Source organism: Neophocaena asiaeorientalis, unplaced genomic scaffold (genome assembly GCF_003031525.2).
Source record: "Neophocaena asiaeorientalis asiaeorientalis breed wild unplaced genomic scaffold, Neophocaena_asiaeorientalis_V1.1 scaffold271, whole genome shotgun sequence".
In the NCBI taxonomy this organism is placed as follows: domain Eukaryota; kingdom Metazoa; phylum Chordata; class Mammalia; order Artiodactyla; family Phocoenidae; genus Neophocaena; species Neophocaena asiaeorientalis.
In genome coordinates, this window is record NW_020175318.1 from 1,346,757 (window position 1) to 1,374,714 (window position 27,958).

The following is a 27,958-nucleotide window of genomic DNA, read 5'->3' on the forward strand; positions in this document are numbered from 1 at the left end:
TGGTTCCTCCAAGGCAGAGATAACAGATAACCATATGCTGTTATGGATGCTAAAATATGGGGCTAAAATAGCAGGTAAGAGTGTCAAGGTAAACTTCTTTACAGCTAGCTGGTTACAAAAAAAAAAAAAAAAAAAAAAAGTGGCTCTAGTAACAAACACCACGTTAACACCCAGAAAAGTTCTACCTATTTTTGGAAGTATCAGTAATAGCTACAAGTCAGAGACACGCACACTAACCTGGACAAGGAAGAGCCCAATAAAATTAAAGTGCACTAAGCAGATCAGATGGTCAATTAATAGGCAATACTGCTCTGGGTCAGTGATGTATTTCTCAGATCAACGACCTAATCTGATATGTAGACAATTGGGGAAGGAGAAAAGGTAAAATGGGAAAGGATAGCCAAAACACATTTCAGTAGTGAACTAAATTAAAATGTCTATCTAAACTATTCATAATAGCATAGTGACATAGCTTCATTTTATTTTTATTTATTTATTTATTTATTTATTTATGGCTGTGCTGGGTCTTTGTTGCTGCGTGCAGGCTTTCTCTATTTGTGGTGAGCAGGGGCTACTCTTCGTTGGAGTGCGCAGGCTTCTCATTGTGGTGGCTTCTCTTGTTGCAGAGCATGGGCTCTAGGTGTGCACGCCTCGGCAGTTGTGGCTCGCGGGCTCTAGAGCACAGGCTCAGTAGTTGTGGTGCAAGGGCTTAGTTGCTCTGTGGCATGTGGGATCTTCCCGGACCAGGGCTCGAACCCGTGTCCCCTGCAATGGCAGGCGGATTCTTAACCACTGTGCCACAAGGGAAGCCCATAGCTTCATTTTAAATGTTTATTTGAAATTTATCTAAAAAATTTATCTAGGACAGGTCAATTATTTTCTCCCTGTCCTATATAGTTAGCCTGCTAAGAAAATAAAAGTTTTTCCAGACTCAAGGAGACAATAACAATTCAATGTTCTGCAGTTAGTGAATATCTCAAATCAAAGGAATGGAAATTTTGGGGGTGGGGACGGAGTGCGGGAGAACTGTAGTTATTAGTGCAAACCATCCTTTTCTTCCATTCCATATAAGGATAGAAAAAAATGTATTCCAAGACTGAACCTCAAAAAGGAAAATAAATACTAAGAGAAAAATGTACATTCTAAAGAAACAGAAGGGTAACTAGAGCACAAAGAGAACCAAGATTTGAGAACTGAAAATGGGAGTCTAGGGAGTTCCCTGGTAGCCTAGTGGTTAGGATTCTGGGCTTTCACTGCCATGACCCGGGTTCAATCCCTGGTGGGGGAACTGAGATCCTGAAAGCCATAATTAATAGCCAAGCTGAGATAGCAGAGAATAAAGATAAAGGCTCAAAATGAATTTTTTTAACTTTCTGGACTTACAATTTTTCATTGTCTAGAATGGTGAAAGAGAAGCAGTACTTTAGAGTGGTCCTTTAGGGCAAGCAGTCTAACCTACTTCTCAAAATTCCCTTCTTTACCCATAAACCTATTGTATTTAGACAAGGTAACATTGTAATATAACATAGTCATGTATATTAGGAACTCCATTTGGCTCAGCAAAATCCTGAATCAGACATCCTTAAGCAAATCTAGACAACAGATAAACACACTTTAGACAGTGTATCCTTTAAAATAAAAGCAAAACTAGTACTAGAACCTTTTTTTAAAAAACCCAACTTCTATTATAATAGTGTCATTCCTAGGAAAGAAAAAAGTTGCTTTTAAGAGGCAAAAATGCTTCCTTATTTAGAATCATGGACTTTTAATTAAACTTTAAGACCCTATGGATTTGCAGATAAAGGAACTAATAAAACATAGGAAGGTTGTAAACCTGTTAAAGATTTTAAAGCTAGTGGGTGGCAGAGACCTGCTAGAGCCAGGAGTCTCGTCTCTGGGGTATGCCCCTGACTTACCATCTCTGTAGAAAGAGCCTCCCTACCCCTGGGGACTAATGATACTGAGAAAACTTAACATAATCACTATCTCGTTTCCTAAGGAGAAAATTTTAGAAATTCATACATGCAAGAACTTAATTTTGCCTTTTCCTTCAGTGTTCAAGATCAAAAAAAGTAGCCTGTAACTCTAAGTGGGCAGAAGGACAAGTGAAAACCCCTACATGCATAAACAAGCAGTAACAGCAAGTCTGGGCATGATCTGGTATCACCCCACCACTTTTTCCTTATGAACTCCCCTACACATGTCAAATTACTAGAAGGAAGAGGCTGAATTCCCACTCTTTTTGGAGATGGCGGTTAATTTGCCCCCCATTTACCCTATCCTCAGCTATGAGGGTATAGAGTACTTCCTTGCCACAAAATGTTAGTGAGACCTAATAGACACCACCCTCTATGGTTCCGAAATTACAAGAAAAGGAATCACACCTACAGGTCATCCATTGCCTTTGCTTTATAACAGCCTGGACTGTCAATAGTTTTAATCACAGAACATTTGATCACAGATAGATATTTTTTCTATCTCAAAAGTGTATTTGTAATAAGTTCACCATTCAACCATTCATAAGTCCTTCCTGAATGTTAATTTCCTCTCTCTGCTAGATTATAAAGTCTCTGAAGCCAACGATCATGTCTTTTAGTTTTTGTATTCCCATGGTATCTGTTTATTCTATAAACAGAATAGATACTAAATGTATACATATTACTCTCTCAGTAGCTGCCCTAAACCACCAAAAGCATGGGGCTATAAGAAGAGAGATTTTCTAATAAAGAAAAAAAGAAGGAAAAAAACCCAAACCAAACCACCAGTCTTGGAATTTCGGGAATCCTGCTGTGGCAAAAGCAGCAAGAAGTGGAGTTGGGCTCTCCTCAATTACTGTTTGACCCCGCTTCACAGACAGCCTTCAGTACAGTTAAACTTGCAGCATGATAAACTCAGGTGTCAATGTTTTATACAGGAATTTGAAGGGTAAGGACCAAAATTCTCAGTGCAATTACAAACACTTCCCATAAAAATAATCAAACGGGAATCCCCTGTGATAAATAATTTCTCAAAGTTTTCATTAGAAACTTAAGAAAAAGGTAAATAAACCAAACTTCTTCATAGAAAAATTGTATTTACAACTCCATTCAAAAGCAGTTTTTAAAAGCAAACAATTTAACACTGAAATTGAGAAATCTATGCTCACCCGAAGTTGCCACGTCTAATAAATTATTAACAGAATACTGCATCAAAAATAAGGCAATAACCCAAGATATCCCATTAACAATTTCTCCACTCCCACAACTAGGAAGAATTAATCTATCTAGTAGCAAATGATACTTCATTCCGTTTCAGCATATCTGAAGTCCTTAAGGGCAAAAGTGATAAAACATGATCTTCATTCTTCATTAGACTCTTAGAACACTTGAAGGAAAATAATTTCTAAAGCACAAAGAGGTAAAGAGGTATAATCCTTTAAAAAGATGTACTCAGTGTTCAAAATTCAAGAATGCAGTATTAATACACAATGGGCGTTAGCTGAACATATGCAATACGGTGATAGCAAATTAATTTATTTAGTACTTTTTCCATTCCATATCATCAGGAGGATTGATTTCAACTTTCCTTTTACCTACATCAGACCAATTGGTACTCAAAACTGTACCACCAGACTCCATCTGCAATAAAAAATAAGAATAGATTAATTATTGGCCCATGTAATCAAAACAGAATATTTTTCTAAAAACATTCCAAGCACAGAGTCCCCAATATAAGCTATGTTTGGCTCAATATACACAAGACAATATTCTGGTTTAACCTTAGGCTTTCCAGATAAGTTACCATATCGTGTAAAAATCTGAAAAGGAAACTCTAGTTAGGTAGGAGGACCACGTCCACACACACTGCCATATAAAGCACATGTCTCCCTGCTAATCAGCACAGAGGTATATGTGGAAAAACCACCTTCAGATGAAAATATTGGGTTGGCCAAAAAGTCCCTTCAGTTTTAAAGTAAAAATAAAAGACACATTTTTCATTTTCACCAAGAACTTTATTGAACAACGTATTCACCATTTTGTTCCCCTACCTTCTGCCATTTTTCAGGCAACCTTATAATTCCATCTTCCCAAAACTTATCTTTTTGAGCAAAGAATTGTTCCAGGTGCCTTTTGCAGTCTCCCAGGGAATTGAAATTTTTCCATTAAGAGAATTTTGTAAAGACCGAAATACATGGAAATCCGAAGGTGCAATAATCTGGTGACTACAGTGGATGAATGGGAACTTCTCAGCCAAGTTGTAACAGTTTTTGCCTGGTCATCAAAGTAACATGTGGTCTCGTGTTATCCTGATGGAAGATTATGCATTTTCTGTTGACTAATTCTGAACGCTTTTCATTAAGTGCTGCTTTCAGTTCATCTAACTGGGAGCAGTACTTGTTGGAAGCAATTGTTTGCTTTTCCAAAAGTAGCTCATAATAGAGGACTCCCTTCCAATCTCACCATATACACAACATCACCTTCTCTGGATGAAGACTGGCCTTTGGTGTGGTTGGTGGTGGTTCATTTTGCTTGCCCCACAAGCGAAATATTGTTCCACAATATTGTACAGCATCTACTTTTCATTGCCCATCACATTACGTTTAAGTAGAGAATCACATGCGGAAATACAGTCAAGGCTTTTTTTCACTTAACTTATGTGGAACCCAAACATCAAAGCGATTAACATAACCAAGCTGGTGCAAATGGTTTTCAACGCTTGATTTAGATATTTTGAGTATGTCAGCTATCTCCCGCATGGTATAACATTGATTGTTCTCAATTAATGTCTCGATTTGACCGCTATCAACTTCAACTGGTCTACCCAACCATGGAGCATCGTCCAGTGAGAAACCTCCAGCACGAAACTTCACAAACCACTTTTGATCAGTCAGAGCACCTTCTCCATACACTGCACAAATCTGTTTTTGCGTTTCAGTTGCGTTTTTACCTTTCTTGAAATAATAAAGCATAACATGCAGAAAATGTTGCTATTTTCCTTCCATCTTCAATATTAAAATGGCTACACAAAAATTCACTAATTTGGTAAGTTTTAAAAAAATGCACCCTGATATGACAGCTGTCACAACACAATCTAACAAAATTGTTTCGAATGAAGCTAAAGACAACTAAGCACTTACTAGAGCCATCTTACTGGGGAAACCGAACGAACTTTTTGGCCAACCCAATGAAATTGGCTCCCAAAGAAAACGATAATGTAATCTCTTTTGCTGAGCACAGTGAAGACTTTGCGAAGTAAACTCTTTCTAGTTGGAGAGAACTTTAAGAGCCCCTTCTTAATGTTCTCTCTCTGTCAAATGTACACAAGTGTATGCTGGAATTATTTTTAAATCAAGGTACATACATACACAGACACATAAAGTTAGTGTCTCAGTAAAGCACTGGTCATCTATTTACTACCCACTGAGTATAACACCTACTAACAAACCTAGCATATTCATAAATACATTTAAAAAATAAAGCTGTAACTGTTAATGCAATAAAAATTCATTGATTTGGATCACAGCAAAGAACAGAAAATTGTTAAAATCTAAACATTTGAAAATAATCAGCTATGTTACTGGTGAATGTATAAAGTTACATATGCTACCATTACACTGGAGCCTCAAAATAATCCCAATGCCCCACACTCTCTACCAAGCTCCTTTCCATGGGTTCCTTTGCACGGGATGCTCTCCTCTGTCCCGGTCCTTTTTATGTCTTTAGTTATCCTCCAAACATGACATGTCACCATCTCTCTGTGGCCTTCTTTGACCCTAGTCAGGACTCTAGCTACTCTTGTAGGACTTGTCTATGACACTGCACTGATAAAATTTTACGAATCTGCCTTCTCATACCTGTTTCCCACCCGTGGCTCCAAACTAAAGCTGAGAGTTTCTAAAAGGAAAGAAACATATTTTACCAATACTTATATCCTAGATCTAAGTGCAGTGCCTGGCACACAGTAGGCTGCAAATAAAATACTGAATAAAATGGGACAAGTTTATATAATAACTACTCCTAAGAGAACTAAAGGAAGCAGATTTAATTTATAATCTGATCATATTTGCTGATGACATTTATTTTCCCCTTTCTTCTTATGGACTGCAGTGCAACTGAGCACTTCCATGATTATTCTGTGTATGCTGATCTTTTTGCCCAATGAGACAGAGAGATCAGAGATAAGATAGAGTCTGTTTCTTTGTACAGGCAGACCTCGTTTTATTGTGCTTCACTTTACTGCACTTTGCAGATACTGCATTTTTTACAAACTGAAGATTTGTGGCAACCCTGCATAAAGTGAATCTATTGACGTCATTCTTCCAACAGCATGTGCTCACTTCCTGTCTCACATTTTGATAACTTACATTTCAAACTTTTTCACTGTTATTATCTTTGTTATGGGGATGTGTGATCAGTGATCTTTGATGTTACTACTGCAAAAAACTATGACTTGCTGAAGACTGAGATGATAAAGCTAGCATATTTTAGCAATAAAGAATTTTTAAATTAAGGTACATGCATTATTTTTTAGACATAATATTATTACACATTCAGTAGACTACAGCATAGTGTAAACATAACTTTCATATGTACTGAGAAACCAAAAAAGTGTGACTCACTTTATTGCAAAATTTGCTTTATGATGGTGGTCTAGAACTGAACCCACAGTTTTCCAAGGTATGCCTGTATTCCCCCACAAAGACAGAAGCAAGCCCATGGTATGTTCCAGGTCAATGCTGCCAAACAGATGGCTTATTTTATGCATACGTATGGTTCAGTTACACTTAGCAAAGTTTCTGTATGAAAATGGACACAGATTCTCTAATATAACTTTGAAATCTCACACACTATTTTGTCCAGAAGTTCTTAAAAGTCAACACTGAAACTGATTTCAGGGAATTCCCTGGCGGTCCAGTGGTCAGGACTCCACGTATCCACTGCAGGGGGCACACATTCAATCCCTGGTGGGGGAACTAAGAGCCTGCAAGCTGCACAGCGCGGCAAAACAAACTAACAAAACCCTGATTTCTCCTTTTGGAGGCATTAAGTGAGTGTACTTTTTCCTAGTCTTCCCACTAAGTACAACTAAAAACCTTGTATGTTATATAAATAACAAATATAAGACAACTCTAAAAGGTGAAAAGAAGACAAATCAGCTAGGGACCTTGGGACCCAAGGAACAACACGGTGGTGAGTTCTTTGGGTTTTCTTTTTGCCTTATGTTTTCCAAGAGCTGGAACTGAAGAGGCTGGAAATGCCAAAGGGTGCAAACAAAAAAAGCCCCAACAAAAGCCTTATTTCTCTAGCCAATGGACAAAGACAAACAGAAAGAGAGAAAACTTTTAGACAATAATCACTCTAGCTAAAACACCACAGTAAAAAACTGTGGTCCCATCCCTACCCAGGCCAGTGAAGGCTGAATGAAGAGCCTAAACTTCCACCCATGCTATGCTATCACAAACCGGCCTCCTCTGTTGCCTGTGGTGTCAGTGGAAACCACGTGGGGAGCTAGAATTCCTACCTATTCCCAGCAGTAACAAGGAGATGTCCTGGGGTGTCAACGGAGGTAGAGTGGGGTACCTGGATTTCTACCTCCACCTGGCAATAGTGAGGTAGTGACTTCCCTTCCTTTGCCAGAGGGGTTGTCAGAGAAAGCCATCTAAGACAGATGGTTTAAATAAGATCCAGAGTCTTGTAACATGAAAATGTCCAGATTTCAACTGAATATCACTGGGCACTGGTGAAAAACACCAAGAACCAGGAAGATTTCAGATTATATGTTTAAAAAGAGAAGACAATCAATAGATGCTAACACAGAGATGAAAGAGATGTTAAAATTATCTGACACATTTTTAAAGCAGTCAGGGTAAAAATGCTTCAACAAGAATTATGAACTAGCTTGAAACAAATGAAAAAAATAGAAAACCTCAGTAAAGAAACAGAAGACATAAAGAAGAACCAAATGAAAGTTTTATAATTGAAAAATACACTTGAAATAAAAACGTCAGTGAACGGCTCAAGAGCAGAATAGAGAGAATAGAGCAAAGAATCAGTGAACTGGAAAACAGAACAATATAAATCACCCAATCTGAATGACAGAGACAAAACAGAGATAAAATGAACGGTTCTCAGGAATGTATAGTACTGTAACAAAATATCCAATACCTGTGTCATCGGGTTCCAGGAAGAAGAAAACAAAGAAGGAAGGTCTGAAAAAGTACTCAATGATATAATGAATGAAAAGATCCCAAATTTGGCAAAAGACATAAACCTACAGATACAAGAAACTGAGTAAATCCCAACCAGTATAAACCCAAAGGAATCCTTGTCAATAGAAAGAATCTGTTATGGACAGATCTACTCTGAAAGAATGCCCAAAGGAAGTTCTCCAAACAGAAGGAGGGACTTCCCTGGTGGTCCAGTGGTTAAGAATCCGCCTTCCAGTACAGAGAACACGGGTTCAATCCCTGGTCAGGGAACTAAGCCTGTGTGCGGCCAACTACTGAGCATGTGGGGCACAACTAGAGAGCCAGCGTGCCTCAACTACAGAGCCCACGCGCCACAACTACTGAGCCTGAGCACCACAACTAGAGAGAAGTCCACGTGCCACAATGAGGAGCTCAAAAGCCACAGCAGAGGATCCTGCATGCTGCAACTAAGACCTGATGCAGCCAAAAATAAAATGAATAAATATTTTTTTAAAAAATGAGAGGAGACAATGTGTTCAGGAGTTTAAAAAGAAAAAACAAACAAACAAACAATGGAAACCTGAAAGTCAGAAAGGAAGAAAGAAAAAGGTCACAATATAGATAAATGCAATAGAGTTTGCTTTTCCTCTACGTTTTCTAAATTATTACACTGTATGCTGTGCTTTCTAAACATATATAGAAGAATTATTTAAGAAAATTATAAATGAGAAAAAGTAAAAGGACAAAAAGGGAGGTAAGGTTTCTATACGTCATTCAGTGTCAAAAAAAAATAACACCAGTAGACTATGATAAACTAAGTATAATATAGCTAATATAAAATTTAGAGCAACCAAAGATATACTACAAAACACTATAGATAAATCAAGATGAAATTCTAAAAACTGTTCAAGTACCCATAGGAAGGCAGGAAAAACAAATACAGAACAAACAGAAAACTTACATGGTAGACATAAGTAAGTCCTAATGTACCAATAATTACATTAAAAGTTAAGTGGTCCAAATGCATCAATTAAAAGAGACTGGCAGAATAAATTAAAAAAAACATGACCCAACATGCTGTCTAAAAGAAATTCCCTTTAAATATGACTTAGAAATCTGAAAAAGAATGAATATATATAAGTGAATCACTTTGCTGTACACCTGAAACTAACACAACACTGTAAATCAACTATACTCCAATAAAATTGTTAAAATAAAATTAAAAATGTTTAAAAAACGACTTAGGCAGGTTGAAAGTAAAAGGACGGAACAAGATATATCATGCAAAAATTAACCAAAAGACATAAGAATCAGCTATATTAACATCAAAGCAAAGAAAATTACCAGAGCTAGAGAATGACATTATATAATGATAAAAAGGTCAATCCACCATGAAAATATAGCAATCCTAAATGCATATGAACCAAACAACAGAGCTGCAAAATATGTGAAGCAAAAATTGACAGAACTTAAAGGTGAAATCAATAAATCCACAATTATAGCTGAAGACCCTCTCTCAATCAGTAGAACAGTAAGACAGAAAATCAACAAGAGTATCAATCAACAGGATCTAAGTGACGTTTATGGAACACTCCATTCAAAAAGAGCAGAATATACATGCTTTTCAAGTGGAATATATACTTAGGATAAGAAGTCTCAAGTGAAATCAAAATATATACTGAACTGAATAAAAATGAAAAAGTAACATCAAAATTTGTGGAAGACAGCTGAATTCTTCTGAGAGGGAAATTTATAGCATAAACACATATAACAGAAAAAAGAAAAAGGGTCAAATCAATAATCTAAGCTCATATCCACAGAACCTACTAAAAAAAGAATAACAAAATAAACCCAAAGCAAGCATAAGGAAGAAAATAATTAAAAGCAGAAATAAATGAAATTTAGAACAAAAAAAATAGGAGGAAAAATTTAAGATCAACAAAAAGCTGATTCTTTGGGGAAAAAAAAGTAAATAAAATTGACAAACCCTAGCAAGACAAAGGAAAAAAAAAATTGACACAAATTACCATTATAGGAATGAAATGGGTTATCACTACAGACCCTGCAGTCATCAAAAGACCCTGCAGTTCCCTTCAAAGTTGAAGGGAACCCTACCAGCACTAACAACTTAAACGGACCAATTCCTCAAAAACAAACTACCACAAGTCACTCAATATGAAACAGACAACCTGGAGAGTCCTATAAGCTATTGGGATAACGAAATTCATAATTTAAAATCTCCCAAAAAAAGAAGTATCAAGGCCTAGATGGCTTCATTGGTTCAAATAACCTTTAAAGACAACACTAATTCTACAAATACCCTCCCCCGAAAAAAGAAGAGGATGGAGCACTTCCCAATCCATTCTATGACGTATTACCCTGATACCAAAACCAGAAAAAGCACCAAAAAATACTCTAGACCAACATGCCTCATAAATATAGACACAAAAATGCTTAAAGTATTTAAAAATAGAATTGAGTAATATATAAAAAGAATTATACACTATGACCAACTGGGGTTTATCCCAGGGATGCAAAGCTGGTTCAACAGTAGAACAGCAGAAATCAATCATATTAATCATATAAAATCACCACTTTGACAAATTAAAGAAAAAAATCACCTAATCATATTGACCACATGCAGAAATACTGCAGAAAAAGTATTTGATAAGTCAACAGCCATTCATGATAAAAATCTCAGAAAAAAAGAAATAGAGCAAAACTTTCTTAATTTGATAAGCATCTACAAAAACCTACAGCTAACATTATACTTAATGGTGAAAGACTGAATGGTTTTTCTCTTAAGATGGAGAACAAGGCATCGGTGTCTACTCTCACCAATCTTATTCAACATAGTGCTGGAAGTTCTAGCCAATAAAAGGAAATAAAGGACACACATATTGGAAAGGAAATTAAACCGTCCCTATCTGAAATACCTCCTTAGGTAGGTTTATTCCTAGGTATTTTATTCTTTTTGTTGCAATGGTGAGTGGAATTGTTTCTGTAATTTCTCTTTCTGATCTTTTGTTGTTTAAACTGTCCCTATTTGAAGATACGATTGTCTACATAGAAAATCACAAGGAATCACAAAGAATCTACCAAAAAAAATCTCCTAGAACCAGTAAGTGAGTTCAACAAGGTAGATACAAGATAAATACAAGATAAACATTAAAAACAAAACCAAAAAACCCCTGTATTTCTAGATATTAACAACAAACACATGGATGCCAAAATTAAACATATAATACCATTTATAATCGCTCAAAAAAAGAACCCAATACTTAGGTATATCTAGTACAACACACAACTACCGAAGCCCACGCACCTAGAGCCCGTGCTCCACAACAAGAGAAGCCACTGCAATGAGAAGCCTGCGCACCTCAATGAAGAGAAGCCCCCGCTAGCCGCAACTAGAGAAAACCCACGCGCAGCAACGAAGAGCCAATGCAGCCAAAATAAATAAATAAACAAATAAATAAAAAAGAAATGTTCTCTATCTTAACTGTCAATATCATGGTTGTAATATTATAATTCTGCAAGACATTTCTACTGGGGAAAACTGTAAAGGATATAAGGGATCTCTATTACTTCTTCCAACTGCATGTGAGTCTACAATTATCTCAAAATAAAAAGTTTAATTAAAAACAATTTTTTTAAGGCAATAGTGAAAAGCATAATCATGATCAGTTACCACTTGGTAACTTACATGGAATATCTGAGCCACAAACACACTTATTACCTACATATTAATTTTAATTATTAAATATTAACTTTAACTTTCTACTGTAAATATCAACACCTTAAAAGAAGACAGTGACATTTCCAGAGCTACGGGTAAAAGTCAAATGATCACAGCTTCAAGCAAAATCTACATGGTTCTATAGTGATGACTAGTCATTAAAATCTCAGAACTTGATGCCTAATTCAGGTGGTATTCATGCCCTGGCAAAAAGCCTGAATTTCCTTAATCAATACAGAAATTATTAACAAACCAATGAATAATTAATGTGCACCTTCTACTTGGCAAACACTGTTCTGGAAGTTTCCCTTCTATATTCTTCATCTGACACTGAGATTATACATGATACCAGAAGGTAAACACCGGAAGCTCACTCAGCTATTGTGATAAATCCAACTGGAATAACTCTATATCATCCACTAACTATAAGCTTGGTATTTCTTAAGACTTCCAAGTTCTAACTCCCTGATGAAAAAATTTATTTGGAATATACCATTTGTTTCTCACCTCCTCCACAAGTTCCCAACTTCCTCAGTAATTACTCTAAGTTTAGAGCAAGAACAAATGTTCAGACAAAGTCCATTCAAAATGGTCTCCCAACTACAGTACATGCAATCTGATCTCAAATTACATACTTATTTTTTTTTAATTTGTGAAATTTACTACTACAATAGATTTTCTTAAAGTTTATGTTCTTACAAATGATTTGTTCATGGCACGTTTCACTTCATCAGAACCATCTGAATAGATCTGCTGAAATAATTTGTTTAAAGCTGCATCTCCCTCCAACTTCTCATTCTTTTCTTCTTCTTTGATCTCACCAACTAATTTATCCCAATTTCTTGTATAATGAGATGATGATGGATACAGGTTCTTTATATCTATGGAGTAAAAAAAGACAAAAGTGATTAATCAACATGTGATTATGTCAAGCATATGTAACTTCCTGACCATGATGTATACAACATCTTAGCAAACAGTTTTAAGTCACTGAATTTCATGTTTGTAATAAATGTCTTTCTGATATATAAATCAATAATTAACATTTACACTTCTAAAAACTGAATCAGTTAGCATAATGTAAAATCTGGGAATTTCTTTTGAGCAAAATAACTCAAAGTGTAAACTTTTGGTACATTATGCAAAATTAGACTAAAAAAAGATCCTTCATGTTAGTAATACGAGAAACTGGGTGAGAAGCATACAGGAACTTTTATGTTTACAAAACAGGTGCAAAGATAGTACAAACAATTCTAAAAATAGTAATTTTTTAAAAAGATGCTTCATTAACAAATTTCTCTAAACAGTTTTAATAAATGTTAAAAATGTGGCTTTTCCTGAGGTACTTATATCTTTCAGAGTAGAAATAAGCTGAAAGTATTGAACTGCCAGGCCATCTGCCAGTGAGTTAAGACTCGATCCTCTCCCCACATTAAAAACATTAGATTACTTCAGTAGGAGAAAACAATAAAGAATTCCTGAATGTTGAAAAATACTACACGTGATGATCTAGAGTTCAGTGCCCACATCATGCACACATAGAAAATGATAATATTTGTAGGGCACATTGGGATAAACAGAGGCTGCTTGCAGCCAGAGAGGCAACGAATCCAGGGACTCAGGCACTGCCAACGCTGCCCCAAAGACCAAGGGAATCAAGATCTTCATACACAAATAATTAAAAAGTAACTAAACAGTTACCTAAGAGCTGTAAGAGCAGTTCTGTCCACTACTCAATGGAAATATAATGTAAGCCACAAATGCGACTCACATACATAATTTAAAAATTTCTAGTAGCCACATTACTAAAAAGAATCAGGTGAAAGGTATCCTAATTATATGTTTTATTTAGCCTAATACATGCAAAATAATATCAGGTCAACATGAAATCAATATAAAAATATTAAGATATTTTATATTCTTTTTTTTCATACTAAGTCTTCAAAATCTGGTAGGTATTTTACATTTAGAGCACATCTCAATCCAGACTAGTCATATTCCAAGTAGTCAACAGGTACAGGTGGCTTGCAGCTACTACCCTGGACAGTACAGCTATAGAGCTTTAAAAAAAACCTGATTCAAAACTTCCCTATGAGTATACTAGGACACAAGAATGCTAGTCTAAATGTCCCTCTTGCACTGCTGCCTAGAGCTCTATATATGCCCTTTCTCAAAATAGTTGAGAAACTACTAACTGTTCATTCTGCTTTTCCATCCTTTCTCTTCACCTGTAAACCAACTCCCTCCCTGCTCATCTCACCCCCACCCCACAACAAAACAAAATCACAGCACACCACAGTTTTATTCAGGGCAAGCATACTGTTTTCCAAATTTTATCTATCCTTCCTCTACAAGTAATCTCCTCTATCTTCTGTACATTTTCACTACTAGCCAGGAAAACAAAAACATGCGTGCCATGGTAAATTAAGAACCTAGGAAACATGGGTTTAATTAATCCTAATGCTGATTCGCCAGATGGGAGCACAGTTCTAATCTCCATTCCACAGATAAGAAAGCTGACCCAGATAGGTTAATCAACTTGCCTTTATCTGCAGTCTCCAGCTTGTCAAAACTCTGACAAGCATATTAACTCCTTACAAAAATATAACAGGTCAGGAGGAATAGCATCTTGAATCTCCAAGGCACTGAGTTTAGAGAGTTTGTAACTATAACACCAAAAAATCTTTAATCTCAGAAAAACGTTAACACCTGTAGAGATGGTAGATGAACTACTGAGAGACAGGTAACCTAACTTCCTTGCTTATTCACTATAATATTGATTCAAATAACTGCAAAGATACTCATGTCAGCAGAGGCTTCCCATTGTTAAAAATGCAGCAACAAGCAGTATCACACATGGGGTAGAAGAACCAGAGCCAGACTCTAAATGGCTGGATTTAGTCCCAGACAACGAAAACTGCTAGGTAATCTTAGGCAAGTTGCTTAACCTTTCTGAGCCTGTAAAATAGGAAGAACAATACTAGGCTACTTAATATCAGGGCTGCTGTTAGACTTAGGTGATATACTATATTAAAAGTGTTGATACTTCTTTTAAAAAATGCTTTAAGCTATATATAAACCTCAATCCAAAATTATCTGGGAGTCAGCCCCAAGAAGAATGCATAATATCTTTACTATACCTTTCACATAAAGTGGGAAGCAGAAGCTTAATAAACAGCTTATATACCAACTTGAAGTATTTCAATTCTTAAAAATTATCTATTGGTGTCAATTCCCTGGCTTTGTTAATCATGCTATAGGTTAGTTACAATATTATCATGCAGGGAAACTGGGTGAAGGGTACATGGGAACTCTATTATTTCTGCAACTTCTATTAGAATCTAAAATCATTTAAAAATAAAATTTAAAAATGATCTGTTGGCTAACTTAGTGTTTTCTACAAAGTGCCATAAGGAAATTATATTTTCTGTTATAGAAGAAAGCAGTGAAAAATCTAAAAGTAGCTGAAACTTAGAGTTACCTCTTTTCAGTCATCAAATCAGAACATTATCTCTAATCAAAGGAAATTTCTCTCCATTCATTAATGAGGCCATTGCTATAAAATAGTCTTAGACTGTAGTTCTAAGTGTGTCCTACAGATTAATCATTCCATTAGAAAAATACGTGTGTGCCTATTGCCTATGCTCAGAACTGACCACAACACAGTCTGTCCCTTAAAGGGTTAAGCAATCAACCTTAGTTTTCTATTCTACCCCTAAGCCTGCCTTAGGCCTTCATTAGCTGTTTGCCTCCACCTCTTAGAAATATACTGAGGGACTTCCCTGGTGGTGCAATGGTTAAGAATCTGCCTGCCAATGCAGGGGACACGGGTTCGATCTCCAGTCTGGGAAGATCCCAAATGCTGCGGAGCAACTAAGCCCGTGAGCCACAACTACTGAGCCTGCGCTCTAGAGCCCATGAGCCACAACTACTGAAGCCCGTGCTCCACAACAAGAGAAGACCCCGCAACGAGAAGCCCGTGCACCACAATGAAGAGTGCCCCTGCTCGCCACAACTGGAGAAAGTCTGCGTGTAGCAATGAAGACCCAACGCAGCCAAAAATAAATAAATAAATTTATATATAAAAAAAAAAGAGAGAAATATACTGAAATGGGGAACTTCTCTGATGGTCCAGCAGTTAAGATTCGACGCTCCCAATGCTGGGGGCCTGTTCGATCCCTGGTCGGGGAACCAAGATTCTACATGGCACAACAAGTCTGTGTGCTAAAACTACTGAACCACACAACTAGAGAAGCCCGCACACCACAACGAAGACCCAGCACAGCCAAAACATGAGAGACAGACAGAGAGACACAGACATACAGACATAGACAGAGAGAGAGAGGGAGAAATGGGCTAGATACTTTTCACTGTGAAGACTTGAAATTCCAGGAAATTAGAGTTGACATAATTAGAAGAAACAGAAAGGAATAAATAAGAGGGGAGAAGGGAAGAGGAGGAAATACATCAGCAGAGTAAACTACTAATTCACGTAAAACACAGAAAGAAAAAAATAGGAAAGGCCAACACACAAAAGCAAACAACCCCCAACTGACGTCACAAACTGACATGATAAACAACAAATCCCAATTCCCTCTGGGCTTCTGCTGCCATTTATCTGTATTCTTATGGAGTTTAAGAAGTTAGAACCATCATAAGAAATACTCTGTTTTCATTACAGAGCAACCTCCTTATATTCAATGTATCTTATCTTGGGAACATAAATAATGAAAATAGAATACTCATTACTATTTAATTTCAACTATATAACACAATATGAATTTAAAGCTCATCAAGGCCAGAAAACAAACCTGTTATGAACTGTCTGGGGTTAGGCACATCTCCTTGCCCCTCTAGCTTTTCCCATCTCACAGCCTCTGGCTTTTTCATTTTAATTTCAATCTAGAGGAAACACCAAATAAAATCTATTATTCAATGTAAAATACACAAAACAGCGAAAAAAATGCAATTTCTTTAACTTATCAACGTTTTATAAGAATAGTGTCCTCAAACAGTTTCCTTAAACTAATACCAAGTTAAATTCGAAAAACTTGAAACATTTATTTTGTTTCTACTTAAAAGTCACCCTTCAAAAACAATATACATACACACTATAAACTACAATTAAGAGTCTTGAAATCCACATGCTTTTCTTCTTCTAAAGCAGTGTTGTCAACCAGGGGTAATTTTGTCCCCTGGGGAAATCTGGCAATGTCTGGAGACACTGTTGGGTCATCACAACTGAGGTGGGAGTGAGGAGTGACTAGGGGTACTACTAAACATCCTACAACATGCAGGGCAATTCCCATGACAAAGAATTATCCAGCCCCAAATGTTAACAGTGCCCACCACTGAGAAACCATGTTCTACAGGAATTACTATATTTCCATGTACATTAACCTGTTTTAGAGTAGAGAAATTCATTCCATTGTATAAAAATGATACAAGTGAAACTGAGGGCAGTCACCAGGTAGATCCCTTAAACTATAACTTGCTTGATAAATAACATCCTGTAACATGCCTTCACTGATTAAGCTCACTTTTATTGTTCTTGCAAACTGCATACCCTCCAAGTTTCATGTAACCTGAACAACATATCACAAGACTCCTTTAACCATCCCCTATATAAAACACCTCTGATATATGGGGCATTATAGTAATGGTAACTGTTTTCCAGGAACATGGAGCTACTCTTGCCCAGTTCAAACCAGTCAAGACCACTGACCACTCAACTGGGCCGTCTCGAGTATCTCATGGATGACCTTTTTTTTTTTTAAACATCTTTATTGGGGTGTAATTGCTTTACAATGCTGTGTTAGTTTCTGCTTTATAACAAAGTGAATCAGCTATACATATACATATGTTCCCATATTCATGGATGACCTTTTGACATCAGAGGGCAAAAATCTTCACCCCCCAAATCATGCTAATGCCATTTTCTGAACATGCATCCCATGAAGAAGCATGTAACTCAGATATGCCTACACAGAACACCAATGACCTCACTTCATCATCGTTTCCCACACCTCAGACCACCTTGCTTCTTTATCCCATAAATATCCCAAGCCCCTCACCTCTGGTGAGGCAGATACAAGATTTGTTCTCCCATCTCCTCATTCGGCTGCCTCACGAACAAACCCTTTCCCTTTTGCAAATCCCGGTGTCCCAGTGTTTGGCTTGCTGTGCACTGGGTAAATGGACCTGGTTTGGTAACACAAGTTATGCTAACATTTTTACATATTTTTTACAGACCATGAGGAGCTTCGGAAGGCTTAAACTAAGGCCATTTACTACAATGAAATGTTAAAAGCATCCTAAAAGCGTCTTTAACTCTCTAATCAAGGCTGCTCCCTTAGAATCTACCCTTAACCGTAACATACACTCGCATAGCACTTACCTTATGCTTTCCTTATTCAAATAATGCTCTCGCCCTCATTTTTAGCCTAGCAAAAGTAAGCATTTACAGTGCTGGTAAACACAGTTATAATTATTATGGAAATGGTTTAAGAATCAAATTAGAATTTTATATTCTAATGCTTTTTCTAAGAAAAGAATTACTACTTTTGTAAGTAGAAAAACACCCAGAAGACAGACTTTACAAAAAGAAAAGCCTACTGTGTCACACTTTGGTTCTTTGACCCCTTTGGGGAAGATGAATCATTTAAATGAGCAATTACTGGTAATCTGTCTACCAACAGCATTTAGGGGGAGAATCCTTAAAATGTGCATTTTAAAATACTTTAACAAAACACTAAGAGAAATCTGCCAATATTTTCAGTCAGATATGAAGTGATGGAATGGAAGGGTATTTTCTTAAGGCGCATAGAAATGTAACAAAAAATGTTTTCATGAGAAAAGCAGGAAACAAATCTCACTAGAAAAGGGGCAAAACAATTAGCATTTTTAATGTAATTTACATGTTTAAATTCTACATAAATAAAATCAAACATTTAAAAGGATCTCCAGAATTCCCTAAAATGAACTATGATTAACTTTTATAAAGTAAAATACTATCAATATTTTCTCATACACAGTATTAAGTGAAAGTACTCTGATTATTTTAAGCTGTCACTGCTGGGATATTTATCAAAAAGGGTCAGAAATCCAACAGCTGCAATGACACAGAAATAGTTACTGAAAAGGACTATTAATATTATACTAAAATTTAAAACTGCATCTTGCTCCTTTAATTTTCAACTCATCCAGAAATGAAGACCTCACAAACAGTGTGTACATCAAAACTATCCTTAACTAACCTCAGCCACGGGGCACCCTATATTCACACGTGTTCCTGAGCTAAGCACCATCTATAAAAAGTCCCTTGTTTCACATGAAGAGCACTCACATCTCTGAAAGCCTCTATAACCTAAATAATTGTGCACTATGAACAAAGAGGCCTTTATAAAGCTAAAGCCCTAAGTCACAACCTGTTTCAACTGAGACATGCTCACCTGAACTTGAAATTATACTTAATCCATTCATTAAAAGAGGTGCACATAATAAACCATTTAAAACAGCTTTTTTAAAAGGTAAAAGGGGGGAGAGACTAATATTCTATGAATTCCTTTTTACACCTACTTCACTTTTAATGCTTATATATGCTTTTAAAAATGATTCTGACAGATACTTCTCAAATTACCACCAGTACAATTTCAGATATTTTTATTGGGACCATTAATCAGCCATTCTATTTTTATTTAAGTCAAAAATAATTTAAAAGTTAACTTAAAACTTTGGTAGTTTATAACCTACTGTATAGCACAGAGAACTCTACTCAGTGCTCTGTGGTGACCTAAATGGGAAGGAAATCCAAAAATGAAGGGATATATGAATATGTATAGCTGATTCACTTTGCTGTACAGTAGAAACGAACACAGCTTTGTAAAGCAACTGTACTCCAATTAAAAAACAAACGAACAAATCTTTGGTAGTTTGCTTGAATGTTGCTCTCATATGCACAGGGAAGGCTTTCAATGTGCCATAATATCCCAAAGCAGCATGCACAAACTACTAATAAGAATCCCTCCTCTGTTGGGTTGTCAGTTTTCAATATTATGTGTACTACCACCCACTTCTAAGGTCTCCTTTGCACAGCAGAGAGTTTAATTTTTTCCAATGAATGGAACTTCAGGTTTAAAGAAAAGTCATACTTCTAAAGGGTCAAGGCTCTTCCAGACACTACCTTCTTAAAAAGAGGTAAGTGACCTCCCACTTACTACAAATTGATGGTGAAGGAATCTTTCCCAGAGACTACCAGTTTACTGGTAAACATTTTTTTCTGGCAAACTTTTGAGAACCATCTGTTTCAAGTCTGCACTCAATAAATGTTTCCTGATCTCTAGAATGCAGCTTTTCCAGTATTCTCTCACTCAGCTCTTTGCACATTTAATTGCTGTACCAAAACCCTCTGTCCAATATTAGAATAGCTCGGTCTTCCCTGAGGTCAGACTGCACATCTACTGTCTTTATTTTTACACTCAAATCATTTTATAATTGTTTCTTTTTTTTTTTTTTTTGGTGGTACGCGGGCCTCTCACTGCTGTGGCCTCTCCCGCTGCAGAGCACAGGCTCCGGACGCGCAGGCTCAGTGGCCATGGCTCACGGGCCCAGCCGCTCTGCGGCATGTGGGATCTTCCCAGACCAGGGCACGAACCCATGTCCCCTGCATCGGCAGGCAGACTCTCGACCACTGCGCCACCAGGGAAGCCCTATAATTGTTTTTAAAGCAAAAGATGGTAATGAATGAAGAGGAACTGAATAAACTTCTCCGAAGTTCTAGAAGCTCAGTTCAAGTATTTATTGAGTACCTACTGTGAGCCAGGCACTATGCTGGTGCATAAGACCACCACCTCTATTCTTCTTGAAGAAATCAATCAGAAGACACATTCCCATAAACAAAAAATTCCAGCATCCATCATCTGTAGTGACAGACCTAAGTTTTGGGAAATATCTAATTATCTGGAAGGAAGTATGCCAAAATGTCATCAGTAATGAGACTGAGTGATTACATTCTCAGCTCACTTACATCTTTCCAAATTTTCTATGATATGCATTTATTGCTTTTACAACCTGAATAAAAACTAAATCATCAGTATTAAATAATAATAGCAGTAATATTTATTGAGCACTTATATACCCCATGTACTAAGTGCTTCATATATATCATCTCACTTAACAGAAAGTGAGAGGAGAAAACCACCTATATTTTAGAGATGAGAGAGCCAATACATAGAGTAACCTGCTGGAAGTGTCTTTTTCTGCTAGAAGTTTTACTTATTTTATTTCCTCAGAAATAAGCAGAGGTTGAGGACAAGTCAAAAACAGTCAGTTGTGTAATTCCAAAGAGTCACAAATAGGTGCCACTTGCTGGATGTATGACTAATCACACTGAGCCTCAGTTTCGCTTGTAAAATGGGATTAATAGGGTCTACCTCACTTAGGATTCTTTTGAGGATTAAATAAAACCACGTATGAAAACAATATAGCATTGTGTCTGGCAAGTAACAACTGAATGCTATTATGAATATCTTCATCATTGTTACAATTAGCTGAAAATCTGGGCAAATTATTTTACATCTCTAGGTTCAGTTTCCATACCTGTAAAAAGGTAATAACAATACCTACACCATTCAGTAACTGTGAGGATTACATGGGATAATACACAGCAATCAAAACAGTTACCTACTGTAATTCTCCAAAGGTCAAACAACATGGCATTGGCTAAATAAGCTATAGTAAATGTCTATCATGAAATACTTTGCTGTAAAACATCTAAGGGCATAAAAAAATACCCATAATGAATAAGTTTAACAAGACAGCTACAGACAGTATGGACAGTAAAATCCTTTTCTTTTGAAAATAAATGTATATACATTAATAGAAAAGGCAGCTCTACAATTTGTGGGTATCAGCAACTAAAGTTATTTAAAAAAACAAACAACTACAACAACAAAAAAAACCCTGTTACCACGACCATATCAAAAAGGCATAACAAAACAATAATCCAAAACCCCACACACATCTGTGTGTTTCAAAAAGCAGTAGTATCCTGCCGGGACACCTCCAACCCCATTATATCATAATTAAGATTCTTCTATGAATATCAAGTAAAGGAATTTTAAATGTCAGTGGGTTAAGAAGGCAGAAGGGGGCTCTTTGTCTCTAAGACACACATTTTTATTTCCCACAATTTCAGTTAAAAGCCTTCATATTTTATACTGATATAATACAAAAAATTACTTTGACTAAAAATAGGAACACAAGAACATTTCCACAAGGGCAAATTTACTCCAAAGGATTCTGAGAATTCTAATTTTTTCTTACAGGGAGTGAATATTAATCTTTAAAATGAATATTTCACAGCATAGCTGTTACTGAAGTTATAATCCTGTGATTGTGTTAAGAGAATATTGTCACGATATTAACAAAATGAAATAAAAGAACCATTACAGCTTCTTAATAAAAAAATGGATTAATAGGCAGATATGTAAGCTGGTATTCAGTAAAACATAGAAATAACTACCAAAGGTACTAAAAAAATATAAATTCTGACTAAGAAAAACATATTACATATTACACTGTAAAACATTTAATTAAGTGAATTCCCCAGCAGTCCAGTGGTTAGGACTCAGCACTTTCATTGCCAGGGCCCAGGTTCAATCCCTGTCAGGGAATTAAGATCCTGCAAGCTGAGCAGTGCGGCACCACCGCCCCCCACCAAAAAAAAAAAAATTTAGTTAAGAAATGCTATTTCAGTATTGTAAGGATACTACCTCTTCCTCTTTTCATTGCAAATTAGATTTAGTTTGAATTAATAACACTTAACCAATGGTTATACATAAATATACAACACGCATTTTTTTTTTTTTTTTTGCGGTACGCAGGCCTCTCACTGTTGTGGCCTCTCCCGTTGCGGAGCACAGGCTCTGGACGCGCAGGCCCAGCGGCCATGGCTCACGGGCCCAGCCACTCCGCGGCATGTGGGATCCTCCCGGACCGGGGCACGAACCCGTGTTCCCTGCATCGGCAGGCGGACTCTCAACCACTGCACCACCAGGGAAGCCCGCAACATGCATATTTGAAGGTGAGAAAGAAAACAGGATTCTCAAAAGGCAAAGAAATAGGCCTTTTAAACCACAGATTTTACAGAATCTCTAATTTCAGGAATATTTTCCCAAGCAAAATGCACCCTTTTATCAAACCACATAAATGATTGAAGACGCCTGCAAATGTATGAAAAGCAAATTACTATTTTTCCCTTTTAGTGTCATCACTAAACAAGACTCAGTAACCCAGAGAAAGATTTTCAGTATTTTAACATTGTCTCCCTCTGCTGTATAAAAAAGATTCAAAAATTTCATCATTTCCATTAAGATATAATTAAGTACAATTCTTTCCATTTGTTTCCCATAAAACACAGCTTAAAAACTGGTAGTTTAACCAAGTAATATATATTACTTCGGGTTAGGACAATAAAAATAATCATCCTCCCGAATATATCCTACAAATATAAATTCTTTAGTCCAGACAGAAAAACCTATGAAAAGAAGCAACTGCTTTACAGAAGGATAAGTATTTTTCCTGGGCCACACTGAACAATTTAGTAACTTGTGAACTTGGGGAAGGCATTTTAAGTCCATGAACCTCAATTTCTTTTCACCTGTAAAACTAAGAAGGAAAATACTTACTACACCCTGCCAACTTCATAAGGCCAACATCAGAATCCAACATAAATTCATTCTCTGAAAAATTACTGACCACTCACTCACTACACACAGTGCCATATGGCTAAGGATGCCAAATTTAGCAAATGAAACATACTTATATTTAAAAATTATTCACTGTTTGCCAGCCCGCCAAGCTGAGATGTCACATCAGCCATTTCTCAATAGTCACTGATGTGAAGTGCCAGGTGTGAGGCCTGTGCATGAAGCACCCTGTGAACAAGTGAAACTAGAGGAAGCACAAAGGAAAAGAAAAAAAAAAGACAAGAACTGTGTCTTGCGAATTCCTCTTGCAAGAACACCATAATCACAACTAACTGCTGAACAATCATCGACAGGAAGACACTGGAACTCAGCAAAAAAGACACCCCACATCCAGAGACAAAGGAGAAGCCACAGTGAGATGGTAGGAGGGGCGCAATCACAGTAAAATCAAATCCCATAACTGCTGGGTGGGAGACTCACAAACTGGAGAACACTTATACCACGGAAGTCCACCCACTGGAGTGAAGGTTCTGAGCCCCACGTCAGGCTTCCCAACCTGGAGGTCCAGCAACGGGAGGAGGAATTCCTAGAGAATCAGACTTTGAAGGTTAGTGGGAATTGATTGCAGGACTTTGACAGGACTGGGGGAAACACAGACTCCACTCTTGGAGGGCACACACAAAGTAGTGTGCCCACCAAGACCCAGGTGGAAGGAGCAGTGACCCCATAGGAGACTGAACCAGACCTACCTGCTAGTATTGCAGGGACTCCGGCAGAAGCAGGGGGAAGACGTGGCTACCACAGGGACAAGGACACTCGCAGCAGAAGTTCTGGGAAGTACTCCTTGGTGAACCCTCCTGGAGTCTGCCATTAGCCCCACCAAAGAGCCAGGTACGCTCCAGTGCTGGGTCACCTCAGGTCAAACAACCAACAGGGAGGAACCCAGCTCCACCCATCAGCAGACAAGTGGATTAAAGTTTTACTGAGCTCTGCCCACCAAAGTAACACCCAGCTCTACCCACCGCCAGTCCCTCCCATCAGGAAGCTTGCACAAGCCTCTTAGATAGCCTCATCCACCACAGGGCAGGCAGCAGAAGCAAAAAGAACTACAATCCTGCAGCCTGTGGAATGAAAACCATAATCACAGAAAGACAGACAAAATAAAAAGGCAGAGGAAGGAACAATATAAAACCCCAGAAAAACAAATGAAGCGGAGATAGGCAACCGTCCAGAAAAAGAATTCAGAATAATGACAGTGAAGATGATCCAGGACCTCGGAAAAAGAATGGAGGCAAAAATTGAGAAGATGCAAGAAATGTTTAACGAAGACCCCAAAGAGTTAAAGAACAAACACCTAGAAGAATTAAAGAACACACAAACAGAGACGAACAATACAATAACTGAAATGAAAAACACACTAGAAGGAACCAATAGCAGAATAACTGAGGCAGAAGAACGGATAAGTGATCTGAAGACAGAATGGTGGAATTCACTGCTGCTGAACAGAATAAAGAAAAAAGAATGAAAAGAAATGAAGACAGCCTAGGAGACCTCTGGGACAACATTAAATGCAACAACATTGACATTATAGGGGTCTCAGAAGGAGAAGAGAGAGAGAAAGGACCCAAGAAAATATTTGAAGAGATTATAGTTGAAAACTTCCCTAACATAGGAAAGGAAATAGCCACCCAAGTCCAGGAAGCTCAGAGAGTCCCAGGCAGGATAAACCCAAGGAGAAACAGGCTGAGACATATAGTAGTCAAAATGACAAAAATTAAAGACAAAGAAAAATTATTAAAAGCAACAAGGGAAAAACGACCAATACAAGGGAGCTCCCATAACGTTAACACCTGATTTCTCAGCAGAAAATCTACAAGCCAGAAGGAATTGGAACAATATATTTAAAGTGATGAAAGGGAAGAACCTACAACCAAGATTACTCTACCCAGAAAGGATCTCATTCAGATTTGACAGAGAAATCAAAAGCTTTACAGACAAGGAGAAGCTAAGAGAATCCAGCACCACCAAACCAGCTCTACAACAAATGCTAAAGGAACTTCTCTAAGTGGGAAACACAAGAGAAGAAAAGAACCTACAAAAACAAACTGAAAACAATTAAAAACATGGTAACAGGAACATACATATCGATAATTACCTTCAACGTGAATGAATTAAATTCTCCAACCAAAAGACACAGGCTTGCTGAAAGGATACAAACACAAGACCCACATACATGCTGTCTAAAAGAGATCCACTTCAGACCTAGGGACACATACAGACTGAAAGTGAAAGGATGGAAATAGATATTCCATGCAAATGGAAATCAAAAGAAAGCTGGAGCAGCAATACTCATATCAGATAAAATAGACTTTAAAATAAAAAATGTTACAAGAGACAAGAAAGGACACTACCTAATGATTAAGGGATTAATCCAAAAAGAAGATATAACAATTACAAATATATATGTACCCAACAAAGGAGCAACTCAATACATAAGACAAATGCTAACAGCTATAAAACAGAAAATTGACAGTAAGACAATAATAGTGGGGGAACTTAACACCTCACTTACACCAATGGACAGATAATCCACACAGAAAATTAATAAGGAAACAAAAGCTTTAAGTGACACAACAGACCAGACAGATTTAATTGATGTTTATAGGACACTGCATCCGAGAACAGAAGATTACACTTTCTTCTCAAGTGTGCATGGAACATTCTCCAGAATAGACCACATCCTGGGTCACAAATCAAGCCTCGGTAAATTTAAGAAAACTGAAATCATATCAAGCATCTTTTCTGACCACAATGCTATGAGATTAGAAATCAACTACAGGGAAAAAAAGGTAAAAAACACAAACACATGGGATGTGGCAAAAGCAATTCTAAGAGGGACGTTTATAGCAGTACAATCCTACCTCCAGAAACAAGAAAAATCTCAAATAAACAATCTAAACTTACACCTAAAGGAACTAGAGAAAGAAGAACAAACAAAACCCAAAGTTGGTAGAAGCAAAAAATCATAAAGATCAGAGCAGAAATAAATGAAATAGAAACAAAGAAAACAACAGTAAAGATCAATAATACTAAAAGCTGGTTCTTTGAGGAGATAAACAAAATTGAAAAACCTTTAGCCAGACTCATCAAGAAAAAGAGGGAGAGGACTCAAATCAATAAAAATTAGAAATGAAAAAGAAGTTACAATGGACGCCACAGAAATACAAAGCATCCTAAGAGACTACTATAAGCAACTCTATGTCAATAAAGTAGACAACTTGGAAGAAATGGACAAATTCTTAGAAAGGTATAACTTTCCAAGACTGAACCAGGAAGAAATAGAAAATATGAACAGACCAATCACAAGTAATGAAATTGAAACTGTGATTAAAAATCTTCCAATAAACAGCAGTCCAGGACAAGATGGCTTGACAGGTGAATTCTATCAAAAATTTAGTGAAGACATAATACCCATCCTTCTCACACTCTTCCAAAAAGTTGCAGAGGAAGGAACACTCCCAAACTCATTCTTTGTGGCCACCATCACCCTGATACCAAAACCAGACAGAGATACTACAAAACAAGAAAATTTCAGACCAGTACCAGTGATAAATATAGATGCAAAAATCCTCAGCAAAATACTAGCAAACAGAATCTAACAACACATTTAAAGGATCATAGACCATGATCAAGTGGGACTTATCCCACGGATGCAAGGGTTCTTCAGTATAGGCAAATTAATACACCACATTAACAAACTGAAGAATGAAAACCACATGATCATCTCAATAGATGCAGAAAAAGCTTCTGACAAAATTCAACACCCATTTATGATAAAAACTCTCCAGAAAGTGGACATAGAGGGAACCTACCTCAACATAATAAAGGCCATATACAACAAACCCACAGCAAACATCATTCTCAATGGTGAAAAACTGAAAGAATTTCCTCTAAGATCAGGAACAAGACAAGGATGTTCCCTCTTGCCACTATTACTCAACATAGTTTTGGAAGTCCTAGCCACGGCAATCAGAGAAGAAAAAGAAATAAAAGGAATACAAATCGGAAAAGAAAAAGTAAAACTGTCAGTGTTTGCAAATTACACGATACTATACATAGAGAATCCTAAAGATGCCACCAGAAAACTACTAGAGCTAATCAATGAATTTGGTAAAGTAGCAGGATACAAAATTAATGCACAGAAATCTCTTGCATTCCTATACACTAACAACGAAAGATCAGAAAGAAATTAAGGAAACAATCCTATTCACCATTGCCACAAAATAGAGTAAAATACCTAGGAATAAACCTACCTAAGGAGGTAGAAGACCATACTGAGAAAAC

General features: G+C 37.0%; 1 protein-coding gene across 1 annotated transcript in view; it reads right to left on the reverse strand.

The window, feature by feature from the left end:
- Positions 1-2,996: 2,996 nt before the first annotated feature.
- SUGT1 (SGT1 assembly cochaperone of MIS12 kinetochore complex) overlaps positions 2,997-27,958 on the reverse strand; it is a 43,400-nt gene continuing 18,438 nt past the window's right edge. The window contains exons 11-13 of the mRNA XM_024765472.1: positions 16,718-16,808; positions 12,606-12,787; positions 2,997-3,617 (exon numbers count right to left, since the gene is read on the reverse strand). Of these exons, the coding sequence (XP_024621240.1) occupies positions 3,516-3,617; positions 12,606-12,787; positions 16,718-16,808 (375 nt within the window). The 3' untranslated portion in view covers positions 2,997-3,515. The remainder of the gene's footprint in view (positions 3,618-12,605; positions 12,788-16,717; positions 16,809-27,958) is intronic.